This window comes from Choloepus didactylus, chromosome 9 (assembly GCF_015220235.1).
Source record: "Choloepus didactylus isolate mChoDid1 chromosome 9, mChoDid1.pri, whole genome shotgun sequence".
Classification (NCBI taxonomy): domain Eukaryota; kingdom Metazoa; phylum Chordata; class Mammalia; order Pilosa; family Megalonychidae; genus Choloepus; species Choloepus didactylus.
This window is the reverse complement of record NC_051315.1, coordinates 47,798,994-47,814,205: the sequence shown is the minus strand read 5'-3', so window position 1 is coordinate 47,814,205 and position 15,212 is coordinate 47,798,994. Positions and strand designations below refer to the sequence as shown.

Sequence of the window (15,212 nt, the reverse complement as noted above, 5' to 3'; positions counted from 1 at the left end):
TCTTAGACTATTTTCACTTTTAATATTTTTTTCTGTCTACTCCTCAGCCTTACTCATTTTGAATGTCTTGTCTTCAAGTTCACTGTTTTGTTCTTCTGTTAGTTACATTCTGCTTTTCAAACTCTACTGGGCATTTTTTTATTTCACTTATTGTGGTCTTCAACTCCAGTAGTTCTGTTTCATCCCTTTTCAACATTTCTGTCTCTTTATTAAGTTTCTTATATTGCTCGTTCATTGTTTTCCTGATATTCTTAGTTCTTTCTCTGTACTTTGCTTCATCTTCTTGAGCATTTTTAAGATCATTTTTTAAAGGCTTTGTTTGGTATGTCCACATTCTCGTCATATTCTTTGGGATTTTCTGTTTTTTTATCTTCTTCCTTTGGCTCGGCCGTCATTTCCTGTTTGTTTGTCTTGTACTCTTTTCTTGCACACTGTACATTTTAATATTTGAAATTTTACCTCTGGCATTTACTCCCTGGTATGTCTGTTTCTTGGTTTTGTAACCAGCTGGTGATAAGGCAGAGATTTTCTTGAGCTTCAACCCTCCTATCAGGAAGGTCTGCCTAAGACAGATGTAGTGCACAGGGTTTTCCCTGTCTTTCTGAGCCCGTGTCTTGTCCTGGGCCTTTGCTTGTTAATTGTTTTGGAGTTTCCCAACTTAACAGTAGTTTGGTTGACTCCTTTGTTTTCTAGAAGATAGACTTCCCTCTCCTGGTATTTATTTATTTATTTATTTTTTTTTAATCATCATTTTATTGAGATATATTCACATACCACGCAGTCATACAAAACAAATTGTACTTTTGATTGTTTACAGTACCATTACATAGTTGTACATTCATCACCTAAATCAATCCCTGACACCTTCATTAGCACACCCACAAAAATAACAAGAATAATAATTAGAGTGAAAAAGAGCAATTGAAGTAAAAAAGAACACTGGGTACCTTTGTCTGTTTGTTTGCTTCCCCTACTTTTCTACACATCCATCCATAAACTAGACAAAGTGGAGTTTGGTCCTTATGGCATTCCCAATCCCACTGTCACCCCTCATAAGCTACATTTTTATACAACTGTCTTCGAGATTCATGGGTTCTGGGTTGTAGTTTAATAGTTTCAGGTATCCACCACCAGCTACCCCAATTCTTTAGAACCTAAAAAGGGTTGTCTAAAGTGTGCGTAAGAGTGCCCACCAGAGTGATCTCTCGGCTCGTTTTGGAATCTCTCTGCCACTGAAGCTTATTTCATTTCCTTTCACATCCCCCTTTTGGTCAAGAAGATGTTCTCCATCCCACGATGCCGGGTCTACATTCCTCCCCGGGAGTCATATTCCACGTTGCCAGGGAGATTCACTTCCCTGGGTGTCTGATCCCACGTAGGGGGGAGGGCAGTGATTTCACCTTTCAAGTTGGCTTAGCCAGAGAGACCTCTCCTGGTATTTAAAGTCCACAGTCCTTTGTCCCAGACTGTCCACCTCTAGTTTTTCACACTCCTTTTGTTGTCTTGCTTCTTTTGCCTGGAGGGCAAATGCCAGGAGAAGAGGCAACTCTTAGAAGATTGCCCAAGTTGGTCTTTCCCAACCAATACAGGACCTGGGACCCAGGAAGGTGGTGCTGGCTGCTGCAGTGTGCCCCAGGAATGGGATCAGGAAGTACACCAAAATCTTCTCCAACAGCTCCTGGGGTGAGTTTTCCTGTCTTGTCCAGAAAATGCAGCCCTTCAGCTAACTGTCTCCCACAACCCTGAAGAAGCACTGCATCTTTAAATCTCCACTGCTTCCTCCCCTGTTTGGGGAGGGCTGAAACAATGGCTGCCTCTGCCCTTGTCAGGTTGGGGTTGAAACAGTAGCTTCCCTCAGAGCTTGGACCCAAAGTTCCAAATTAGTTAATCATAAGCCCTGATCAACACTACCCCTTTTCTTGGGGAAGAATATTTTTATGCCCTTTTCTGGCACCCGCAACTAGCCAAGGAGTCGACCCCACAGCAGTTTGCTGCAAGGGTAGGGGATGGGTGTTGATAGCTGCTGCTCAGATAAAGCAGTTTACAGTTTTTTACTGTAATGTATCAATCTCTTCCTCTCATTCTTCGCTGAATGCTATATAGTGCTCTTCTGGCCTCTGGGGTTTAAAAATGGTTGTTTCAGACAGTTCTTGTTTGTTTAATAGTTGTTTTGGTAGAAGGACTGAGGCCTGGAGCTCCCTATTCTAACGTCTTCCCTGAAGTCCCTTTTGCCATTTTTAATTGGGTTATTAATATTTTTTTTTTTGAGTTGTAAAAGTTCTTTATATATTCTGGATGCAAATCCCTTGTCATATATGTGACTTGCAAATTTTGTTATTTTGGTAACATATAAACAACACAAAATTTCCCATTTTAACCATTCATGTGTACAATTCAGTGATATTAATTACATTAGAACTGTCGTGCTACTATCACTACTGTCCATTACCCAAATTTTGCCATCACCCCAAGCAGAAGTTTTAACTCTGTACCCATTAAGCAATGACTCCTCCCACCCCCACTGCCAGCCTGAGGTAACCTGTAGTCTACTTTCTGCTTCTATGAATCTCATCTTCCTACTTGGTTAATATAAGTGAAATCATACAATATTTTTTGTTTTTTTGTCTGGGTTTTTTCACTTAATGTGATATCTTCACGTTTCATAAGTGTAGCATGTATCAGACCTTCATTCCTTTTTATGGCTGGATACTATTCCATTGTATATATATGCTACATTTTATTTTGCATTCATCTGTTGATGGATAATGAGGTTGTTTCCACCTTTTGGCTATTGTGAATAATGCTGCTGTGAACATTGGTGTACGAATATTTGAGTCCCTGCTTTTAGTTCTTTGGGGTATGTTCATAGATGTCGATTTGGCAGGTCATATGATAATTCTGTAATTAATATTCTGAGGAATTGTCAAATTTTTTTCCACAACAGCTTTGGTATTTTACATAGTGACTGACAAGGTACAAGGATTCCTATTTCTCTGCATCCTTGCCAACATTTGTTATTTTTTATTTTCTTAATAATAGCAATCATAGTATAGTATGTAATGATATCTCATTGTGGTGTTGATTTAGGTTTTCCTAATTGCTAATGATGTTGAGCATCTTTTCATATGCATATTGACATTTGTAAAACTTTCTTGGAGAAATGTCTATTCATGTTTTTTGTACATTTTCAAATCAAGTTACTTGTTATTAAACTGTTAGTTTTTCAAACATACAGACTTTATTAAACCATATCATATATATGATTTCCAAATATTTTTTTCCCGTTCTATAGGTTGTTTTCTCATTTTCTATATAATGTCCTTTGATGAAAAAAGGTTTTTAATGTTGTTGTAACCCAGTTTATCTATATTGTCATTGTTGTTGCCTGTGCTTTTTGTGTCATTGAAGAATCTGTTTTCCGATACAAGGTCCTAAAGGTTTTCCCCTGTGTTCTTTTAGGAGTTTTGCAGTTTAGCTCTTGCCTTTATGTCTGTGTTCCATTTTTTTTTCTTTTTATCATGTTACAATATACATAACTTACAGTTTACCATTTTAAACATTTCTGGTTTTATAAGTCAGTGGCATTAAGTCCATTCACAATGATGTGGAGCCATCACCGCTATTTCCAGAACTTTTTAATCATCCTCAATAAGAAACCATGGGCCTATTATGTTACGAGTTCCCAGTCTCCCTTCCCCCCTAGCCCTTGGTAACTTCTGTTCTATTTTCTGTATTTATGGATTCGCCTATTCTAGATCCCTTAAATTAGTAGACAATATTTGTCTTATTTTGTCTGGCTTATTTCAGTAGCTTAATGTTTTCAAGGTTCATGTGTGTTGTGACTTGTATCATAACTTTCTATTTATGAGTGAATAATATTCCATTGTATGTACATACCACATTTTGTTTATCCATTCATCTGTTTATGGAACTTGGGTTGTTCCACATTTTGGTTATTGTGAATAATGCTGATAGGGACATTGGTCTGCAAGTATTTGTTTGAATCCCTGTTTTCAGTTTTTTGGAGTATATACCTAGGAGTTGAATTATTGGGTCATATGGTAGCTGTGCTATACACTATTTTTTTTTAGTTTTTTTTTATTCATTTTATTGAGATATATTCACATACCATGCAGTCGTACAAAACAAATTGTACATTCGATTATTCACAGTACCATTACATAGTTGTACATTCATCACCAAAATCAATCCCTGACACACACACAAAAATAACAAGAATAATAATTAAAGTGAAAAAGAGCAATTAAAGTAAAAAAGAACACTGGGTACCTTTGTCTGTCTGTCTGTTTGTTTGTTTCCTTCCCCCATTTTTCTGCTCATCCATCCATAAACTAGACAAAGGGGAGTGTGGTCCTTATGGCTTTCCCAATACCATTGTCACCCCTTGTAAACTACATTTTTATACAGTCGTCTTCAAGATTCATGGGTTCTGGGTTGTAGTTTGATAGTTTCAGGTATCTACCACCAGCTACCCCAATTTATTAAAACTTAAAAAAGGTTGTCTACATTGTGTGTAAGAGTGTCCACCAGAGTGACCTCTCGGCTGTGCTATATACTATTGAAGCTAATTTGGTAGTAATCAAATTAGATTGCTAAATTTCAGATGTTAATTACAATCCTCATAGTAGCTATTACAAAAGTAACAAAATATACAGAAAAGGAAAGAAGGGAATCAAAATGGCACACTAGAAAAAAATTGACTAAATACAATAAAAAGCAGAAGTGGTGGAATTAAGGAACAAAAAACATAAAGATATACAGAACACAGTAGCTAAATGGCAGAAGTAAATCCTTATTAGTATTTACTATAAATGTAAACGGGAAGATGGGATAAAAAGATCCGAGGATTTAAAGTAAAATGATGAAAAAATAAAACCCTTGCAAATAGTAAACAAAAGAGAGCTGGGGTGACTGTATTATTTTCAGACTAAATAGACTTTAAAGTCTAAATTGCCTAAAAGAGGCAATAAAGGACACTGTATATTGTTAAAAGGTTTATTCCAGCAAGAAGATATAAACCTAAGTGTACCTAATAACTGAATCCCAATATATGTGAAGCAAAAATGGATAGAATTGAGGAAATGGATGATTCTACAGTAATAGTTGGAGACTTCAATATCCCACTTTCAATAATGGATAGGACAATTGGACAGTAGATTAATAAGGAAAAAGAGGAATTGAACAACGCTGTAAGTTAACTAGACTTAACAAACATTTGTAGAATACTCCATCCAACAACAGTAGAATACGCATTCTTCTCATATGTACATGGAACATTTTCAAGGATAAGTCACAGAATATGTCTCGCTGTAATTAAAAATATTATAATCATACAAACTATCTTTTGTGATCACAATGTAATGAAACTAGAAATCAGTAACAGAAGGAAAACTAGAAAGTTCACAATTATGTGTAAATTAAACAACACACTTCAACGATCAATATGTTGAAGAAGAAATCACAGGGAAATTAGAAAATCCTTTGAAATGAAAGCAAAAATACCACATATCAAAACTTATGGGATGCTGTGAAAACAGTGGTATGATCCATTGAGTTTATTTCTATATATGGTGTGAATTCTTTTGGCACTCATTGAAAATCAGTTGTCCTTAGATGAGAGGGTTTATTTCTGGATTCCCAATTCTATGCCATTTTTCTGTATGTCTATCCTTATGCTAGAATCACGCTGTTTTGATTACGATTGCCCTGTAGTAAGTTTTGAAATTGGGAAATATGAGTCCTCCAATTTTTTCTTTTGTTTCAATATTATTTTGGTTATTTTTGGTCCCTTGCATTTCCATAGTAGAACAAATTGGCTTGTCAATTTCTGGAAAACAACCAGCTGGGATTTTGTTAGGGATAGTGTTGAATCTCTAGATCAATTTGGGTATCAGACCTTCATTCCTTTAACAACGTTAATCTTTCAGTCCACAAACATGGTATGTCTTTCAGTTTATAATTGTTCCTCATTATTTGTGGTTTCTGTATTTGGAAATTTGTCTACACACTAAAATTTACATGTAACCTCAAAATCAGTACTCTGGCACTTGCATTCTTTTGTAGACAAGTGCAGAATAGCAAACAATTTGAGTTGCCTGATATGCACATTCTCAACTGAGGTCCAACAGGGTGACCTCTGCCTTCTTGTTTCAGCCCTTATACTGTAAACAAGTTTACTTTTCGCAATATATTTAGTGTTATGTTTTCCCCATTTTTGTGTTTTTTTTTAATTGGTGATTTAACTATTTATTATTGCCCCCAAGCATAATACTGAGGTGTTCCCTAGTGCTCCTAATTGCAGGAAGGCTGCAGTGTGCCTTACAGAGAAAATATGTGTATTAGATAAACTTTGTTCAAGCATGAGTTACAGTGCTGTTGGCCATGAGTTCAATGTTTATAAATAAATACACATGCACATATTAAATAAGGATTCTTTAAACAGAAATATAGATAAAACAAGGTTGTATTTTGATTGGGTGATGAAAAGGTTGTGACCAAAGTATTGCAGAGACCCAGATATCCCCTAGGAGAAGTGGTTCAGTATTTGCTAGTTTCGGGACATAACTATGTGAAATGTAAGAATCCACTGTATTTAAGTCTTCTTTAACTTCAAAAATGTATTGACATTTTAAGTGTACAAGACTTGAACTTCTTTTGAATTTATATTTAGGTATCTCTTTTGAGTACATCTTTACTCTCTGGCACAAGATATTCCAGGTGTATCTTATATATTTCCTTCTCTGCCCATAGAATGAGCCAATTTTCCATGAAACCTGGGTCCTTTTAGTGGGGAATGATATTAGGAACCAATATCTGGATGTTAAGTGTATTCACTGTATCTGTGGTGTTGTTAGTTTTAGGCATTTAGGCAAGAAAAATAAATAAAAGTCATGCATATTGGAAAGGAAGAAGTAAAACAAGGTTTATTTACAGATGAAATGATCCTTTGTGTTGAAACCTCCAATGAATCTGCAGAACCCCCACTAGAACTGATAAACAAATACAGCATAGTTACAGGCTACAAGATTAACATACAAAAATCACGTGTGTTATTACACCAGCAAAGAATATTCTGAAATTCACAGAAACTCTTAAGTCAATAAAATACTTAGGAATGTATTTAATTAACCAAGAAGGTAGAAGTTGTATACATGGAAAACTACAAAACATTGCTGAAAGAAATAAAAGAAGACCTAAATAAATGGCCTGCCATCTTGTGTTTGTGGATAGGAAAATTTAGTATTATTGGGATGTCAATACTACCCGAAACTACACGCAGATTCGGTGCAATATCTGTCCACACCTCAGAAGCCTTTTGTGCAGAAATGGAAATGCTGTTTCTCAAGTTGATATGGAATAACAAGGGGCCCTGAAAAGAAAAATCATTAAAGCAAAGGAAGAACAAAGTTGAAGGTATCATACTTTGTGATTTAAAAACTTACTGTAAAGCCAGAGTAATCAAATCAATGTGATATTGGAATAAAGATTAAACATGTAAATTAATGGAATACAATTGAGAATTTAGAAATAAGCCTGCACATCTATGACCAATTCATTTTTTTTACAGTGTTGCCAAATACATTAATTGAGGAAAGAGCAGTTTCTTCAACAAATGTTGCTGTGAAAACTGCATATCTATTTTTTTTAATACATGCATATCTAGTTTTAACAGGATGTAGTTGGACCCCTCCCTCACACTACATATTAGAAGTAATTCTAATGCATCAAAGACCTAAAACCATAAAATTCATAGACAAAAACACAGGAAGGAACCTTCTTAACCTTGATGTTGGTAGTGATTTCTTAGACATGACATCAAAAGCATGAGCAACAAAAGAAAAAAGAGATAACATATACTTTTTGAAAACTAAAAACTTGTACTTCAAAGAACATTATCAAGAAATTGAAAAGGCAATCTAGAATGAGAAAAAGTAATTGCAAACCATAAAGCTGATAAGGGTTTAATATCAAGAATATGTATATAACTGCCACAACTCAACAGCCAAAAGACAGCCCAAATCAGAAACGGGTGAAGAGATGATGTTACCAGAATAATGACATATAACATATCTTGGAAAAGCATCCCCTCAGAAATGACAAATACAACTTGCTTGGAACTCTGGAGGTCAGAACACAAGCAGCTGACTAGTGCATACATACAAAAAAAAACACCAGGAAATAAAGGAATCCATAGCAGAACTCTTGGCAAGAGGTGAAGACATGCAGCCAAGTCTCTGATAGCTGGATCACGTAAAAAAAAAAAAAAAAAAAACAGACCTTTTTGAATTTACTCAATATGGATCTGGGACAGGATATGCCAATGGGGAAGTAACCACATGCAGAAAAGCATCATGGGAAACAAAGAGAAACTGAACTGCTGTAAGGCAGAATAGGTCTAAGAACTGGAAAGTGTAACAAATGAGGGACACTGAGTAAGAGAGAGGAGTTATATAAATCATAGGAGCTAGGGAGAAAATTCTGTACTAAAACAAACAAAACAGATCAGGATTCCCAGAGAAGGAACAGAGGAAAGGAAGCTTTCTCCTAGAGGTGAAACAACTGCACATAAAAGGACAATCTTGAAAGTTTTACTGCATATCCAAGGCAAGAATTAGGTGTAGAAATCCTGATAAATCTGAACAGTTACATATGGGATATTCTAAAGGCCCAGTGTAAGTTGGACCAGGAGTCAAAGAAGAGCCTTAACACATAGCCAGTCTACAGTAAAACCATAGGCAAGAGGGAGAACTGACCTTCAGAGTTAGCACATCAAAATAATCAGATGCCTAGATATCAGCAGATTGCAAGCCATACTAAGAAACAGGAAGATATGGCTCAGTCAAGGGAACAAATTAAAACTTCAAAGAAGACACAGACTTTGGAACAACAAATCAAAGAAGGTCAAATGAATCCTCTAAATTAATTAAGGAGATGAAGGAAAATATGGATACAGATAAACTGATGGTGGCTATATAGCTATAGAATATTAAGAAGACAATGTGTGAGCGAAGATAAGAATTAGAAAGTTTATAAAGAAATATAGCAGAAATTATGGGATGAAAGGCACAATAATGGAGATTAAAAATACATTAGGGGCATACAGCAGCAGATTTGAACAGGCAGGAGATAGAATCAGTGGACTAGAAGATAGGACAATTGAAATCTTACAGTCACAAAAACAGAGAGAAAAAATAGGAAAAAAAAAAAAAGCATTATCTAAGGGACTTGAGCATGAAGTGTACAAACATATACATTACAGGAATGCCAGAAAGAGAAAGGAAAGAAAAAGGGGCAGAAAGATTATCCTTCAAAAATGAGGGAGAGTTTAAAATATTTACAGATAAACAGAAACTGAGAGAGTTCATCAACTAAGGCCTGCCCCAGAAGATTTACTAAAGGGAGTTCTGCAGGTTGAAAGGAAAAGACAGGAGAGAGTGGCTTGGAGTCATGTGAAGAAATGAAGATCTTCAGTAAAGGTAACTAAAAGGGTAAATGCAAAACCTAATAGTAGCCTTAAAACTCTGCAGATAGAGAAAATCTCAGGGATTTGAGTGACAGCACAAAGCACACGAACCTACACGTCAAAGGTGTCTCAGAAGGAGAAGAAAAAGAAAAAGTGACAGAAAGAATATTTGAGGAAATAATGACTGAAAATTTCCCAACTCTTATGAAAGACATAAATACACATGTCCAAGAAGCACAATGTACTCCAAAGAGAATAAATCCTAATAGACCTACTCTGAGACACATTCTAATCAGAATGTCAGATTCAAAAGATAGAATTTTTTTAAAAGCTATATTTTATAGCATTGTGAAGAAATGTTGATCATTAAGGGTAACTAAAAGGGTAAATTCAAAACCCAGTAGTACTGTGTATTAAATATACAGCTCTACTCTTTTATTCCTGTAAGAATCAGAATAAAATTGAATGAGAAAAAGACATATTTCCTGATAATGAATGTGCAAAATATAAGTGGTAAAATGGGATAAAAACAACATAAAGAGGTGAAACAGAGGGATATAGGAGCAGAGAATGTGTGAAGTTAAGTTGGTATTTTTCAAATTAATAGGTTATACAGAAATATACAGATATTTTCTCATAGGCATTTATAGCTGCATTAGTCATAACTGCCAATAGTGGAAGCAACCCAAATGTCCATCAGTGGATGAATTGATAAAATGTGATATATTGTACATACAGGGGAATAATATTTGGCCATAAAAAGAAGTTGTGATGCACACTACAGCACAGTTGAACCTTGAAGACATCATATTGAGTCAGATACAAAATAAGTCAGATAGTAAAGTCCAAAAGTGAGTATGATCTTACTTATGTGAAATAAGCCAAATATGAAAATTCATAAAATCAGAAACTGGAATCCAGGTTATTGGGAGCTAAGTGCAGGTTGAAATGGAGAATTAATGTTTAATTGGTACATAGTTTCTGTTTTGGTTCATGGAAAAGTTTTGCAATGGGTGATGGTAATGAAGGCACAACTTTGTGTGTGTAGTGAATACCACTGAATTGTACATTTGAAAGTGGATGAAATGGGAAATTTTAGGTTGTATGTAAATTACCAGGAAAAAAGAAAATTGTAGAACTGTACAACACAAAGGGTCTACCCTAGTGCAATTATGGGCTATAGTTAATAGTATGAATATAATAATAGTATTTCATTAATTGTAACAAAGATAGCACACTAAAGCAAAATGTTAATACTGGGGAAAACTGTGTGTGAGATGGTGGTGTACATAGAGAAAATAAATTCTACTTTCTGCATGGTGTTTCTGTAATTGCTTTAATAAAATAAAATTTAACAGAATAATGTATGTCTTCTAATTCAATATCTAAAAAATAACATGGTTATATACTTCAGGGGCTAAAATATTAAATTTACAATCCTCGTTTTATGGAGGAAGCCAGCACCTTCTGAGTTTTAGCATCTTGGTATTTGTCAGTCTCCAATAGTACTGTTCACTAAAATGGGCCAGAATTCTTTGGAGAATAGCTGATTTTATGATTGCATTAGGAAAAAATATGAATTGTCTGGAATACATTGTAGTGAGACAGTAAGAAAATTTTCAAGATTTCTGTAATTCTGTCAATGATGCAAACTTCAAAGAGGTTTTAGTAGCCAGATTTTGAGAATTTACACATGAAAAAGATGACCATGATTACGATAATTGGAACCAGTTGAATCTGTGAAAATCCGTAAGTCTATGATGGTGCTCAAATGAAACAAATAAATTGTGCTTAGTGAAGTCATGCCTAGCTGTGGGAATCAGTTAATTGATTCCCAATTATGAAACATACAAATGTATGTGTCTTGTGATTATTAGCTAAATGATCACTCACTAAGGATCTAGAAGTGGACAGTGGGGGAATAGCTTTGTGACTGTGGTCCTTAGATTGTTCCATTCTCAATATAAGCATCTCTCAAATACAAGTATGGTTGCTGGTGTATTGAGGGAACCTTCAAGGAAGTCTGGGGCCTCATTCTAGATAAATGATCAGGAAATTCTGGAATTTTACCTACAACTCACCTGTTCCCTAATAAACTACCTGAAATAAGTTAGTGGCATATTGTATACTTATACCAGGTTAGCTGACAAGCATTTCCCTGATTCTCAAGCAACAGGAGAAGTCAGGAAGCTATAAGACCCTCCTTTTTCCAAAGAGTAAAGTAAGTGCTGCTTATCCTTGCCAAAGCCTTCACTCTTTTAGGTAGTATACAGCATCTATGTATTTCCATGAGGATTCTGAATAAGTTCCTGTAATGGATAAATTGTGGTCTACTTGTCTATATCTTCTATATTTTAATGAAGACTATACAGTCATTAAAGATTGTTCATGTAGAATGAGAGCCTTTGGAACTGGCAATAAGAAGGTTACAAGTTGTGTATTTATCTGATAGAATAATATAAATTAGCTAAATTATTACCATTACGTATATTTGCAGTTGTTGCACCATATCCTCTTCAACATTTTTTATTTTTTGTGTGTGTTTTTCTTTGTTTTTTTTTCCTGTAAAAACTTCATAGTTTACACTTGGGTCATGGTTGTTTAGAGGGCTGCAAAGTGCTTAGTTAAAAATATGCCTCCTGGCTGGAGTGAAGTGCTCAGGCAGAAACCTGGATTGCCATGGGAATGCAGATCCCCACCTCCACCCCCCCACCAATGGCCTCTGGGCTCTTGAAGCTCCTAATTGTGCTTGAGGATGAGCCTTTCGATGACATTTTCACCCGACCCTGTCTCCAGGCCAACCAGCCTGTGGAAGTTGGTCAAGTAATTTCTCAGCATGCTGATGAGTTTCACCTCCTCATCTAGGAAATGGCCTTCTAGGAAGTCACAGAGATGAGGGTCTGTGTTGGTAGAACCCAGGGCATGTAGATTTAAAAGGGCCTGTTTCAAGTTCTTCTCCAGAGCTGTGGTGGCTTCCTTGTTATTCAGGGATTTGCTCCACTTATCTTGGTTTCGCTTCTGCATGTCTTGGAAGAGGACACAGCTGCCTGCTAGTTTTGCATCTTCAGGAGAACTCAGTACCCCCTGCCTCTCCTTCACCAAATCGCAAAAGTGATCCATACCCTTCAGGGCCACATTGTCATGGTTGAAATAGAATCCCAGAGAGAGGTAGGTATAGGAAGTCCACAGATGCAGGTAGCTGATGCAGGTAGCTGATAGAGGTCTCTACTTCGGCTGAATAATTTTGGTAGATGTGGGAACTTGTGGTTGGTCAAAAATGGGGAGCTAACCACAAAAAAAAGTTGTTAGGTGGTCCTGGGAGCAGGGAATGGCCGAGAAATTGGTTCTGGAGGTTGCAACTGGAGAATAAGTTGAAGGGTGATCCGAGGCTGAAATGTTGATAGTTCCTGGTTCTGTTTCATCCAAATACTGTTGAAGCAAGAGGCAGATCCATGGTACCTATGTATACACAGTTCCTCTTCAACATTTTTGAAGTGTGTACTGTGAATCCTAATTTTTTCTTATGACTGTGGGTAATTTTATATTTTTTAAGCATACTTATTACTATTTTATTGTGACTAGAGAATTATTCTTGTGTCATAAACAAAAGTTTAGGTTGTGTACTTATATGGAAAATGAAATACTAATGGGTATTATAACATCACAAGATAGGCAAAAATGAAAAAGAAGATGCAAAGGATTGCTGGGATTAAAATGAGGTAAAAAAAAATTTCAGCTCACTCTGAACTCTAACAATATGTTTGTATTCTTGGGCAGTTCCCAAGAGAACTATTCCAAGAGTAATTGAACAATATAATTTACTATTAGGATTAGTTATTTTATACAAGGTATTTATTGGATGTAATTAGAAACTATATATCCACAAGAGTGGCCATTAAGGGAAAATAATGTAACATGCCTCCCAAGTCTTAAAGGCCATTAGCATAAGCATCTCCAGTCTTTGGTCTTAGATTTATAAATATATGGGATTATTTACTAAGAATGTGTGAACTCTTTGTTTCTACTAGTTTACTTGATATACTGAGTATCCCTGAGCAGAGGGAGTACATGTTCACTGATTGAGCATGCCTCTTATGACTTCAGCGGACTGGACAATTGTTCCTTTTGTCTAAGTGGTGAAATGACCACTTAAATTATAAGTGTCTTATCTGGTCTATACTTTTCTTTTTTTAGACTTGGAACATTGAACTCTTTCAAAAAGTAATATTTCTTTGGATTCACTTCTAAAAGGATTTGAAGTTGTGCCTTCTAAAAGAAGTTAGTTTTTGGTGCACTGTACAGCGGCTAATTTATTTTCTGTTTAAATGTGTACTTTTGTTTCATTCATTTTATCATTTGGAGTAATCTTTGTGAGAATGAAAGTATTGCCAAGGTGCTCTGATGCTCAGTTGAATTATAAAACATTAACTTATAAATCAGCAATTCTGACCATTCCAACATGGATAGATAATGAATGAAGAGAGTAAATAGTAAAGAAGGGTCAGATACAGGGGTCTAATGATTAGGCATGATGAAAATCAAGGGGTAAGGAATGTTGAGATACAATTTAGAAACATGATGGCGATTGTAGAAAAACAGTGTCGACACATCACAATCTGAAACCCTAAGATAAAGAGAAAATCTTGAAATCACTGTATGAAAGTGATGCCTTACATACAGAAGAACAATGATTCAAATGACAGTAGATTTTTAATCAGAAAACAGAGAAGCTAGAGTATAACATCATCTTTAAAACTGAAACAAAAATCAGTCAACCCAGATTTCTGTGCCTGTTGAAAATATCCTTCAGGAATTTTGGCAAAATTAAGACCATTTTACAGAAGGAAAACAGGGAGAAATGTGTCTCCACTAGCCCGAATTACAAGAAATGCTAATGGAATTTCAGGTGGAAAGGAAATGATATTGGGAAATCTTGGCTCTTCAGCAGCAAATGAAGAGTATCAGACATGATAAATATCTGCATAAAAATAAGACTATTTTTATCCTCCTAAGTTCTTTAAAAAGATCTGTGGATATTAAAGCAAAAAGTATAACATTATGCATTGTATATTTTCAGTGTATGCAGATGTAATACATAAAACTATAAAACATATAAAACAAATATACATAAAACTATAATAAAGTTTGGTGTGTGTATGAGGGGGGAGTGGTCAAATGGTCTGTATGCTTGCAAAGTGTCCATATTTTACAAGAAGAGGTACAATATTCTGGATAAACTGAAAGATTAGAGGTTTATATTGTCATCTTTAGAACAAGCACTAAAAAAAAAAAATAGAGGTATAGCTCAAAAGCCAATAGGAATATTAAAATGGAACTCTAAAAATATACTTAAATGTCATTTTAAAAAGGCAGGGAAGGAAGACCAGCAACATCAACAATAGCAAAAACAACTGAGGGATAAACAAAAAAATAATAAAATGATTGAATGAAATCCAGTGATAACGATCAGTATTTTAAATATTAACTGTCTAAACACTCCATTTAATAGGCAGCAAATGCCAGAGTGAATAAAAAGGGAAAACCAAAGTGTGTGCTCCTGTTTCAGTTTGCTAAAGCTGCTGTTATGCAAAATACCAGAAATGGATTGGCTTTTATAACGGTGGTTTATTGGTTTGAAGGCCATAAAAGTGTCTAAACTAAGGCATCAACAAGAGGATACCTTCACTGAGGAAAGGCTGATGGCATCCAGAACACCTCTCTCAGCTGG

At 35.5% G+C, this 15,212-nt stretch overlaps 2 protein-coding genes across 12 annotated transcripts in view; one reads left to right on the top strand and one right to left on the bottom strand.

Annotated features, from left to right (window-relative positions):
* Positions 1–15,212, top strand: part of BAZ2B (bromodomain adjacent to zinc finger domain 2B) — a 496,556-nt gene that overhangs the window by 68,934 nt on the left and 412,410 nt on the right. The gene's annotated exons all lie outside the window — the stretch shown is intronic.
* Positions 12,224–12,604, bottom strand: LOC119543729 (ferritin light chain-like). The gene has a single exon (XM_037848640.1). It carries the CDS (start codon positions 12,602–12,604, stop codon positions 12,224–12,226), a length of 381 nt encoding a protein of 126 aa, XP_037704568.1.

Coding starts and splice junctions, on each gene's coding strand:
- LOC119543729 (XM_037848640.1), bottom strand. CDS start 12,604: ATGGATCACTTTTGCGATTTGGTGAAGGAGAGGCAGGGGGTACTGAGT.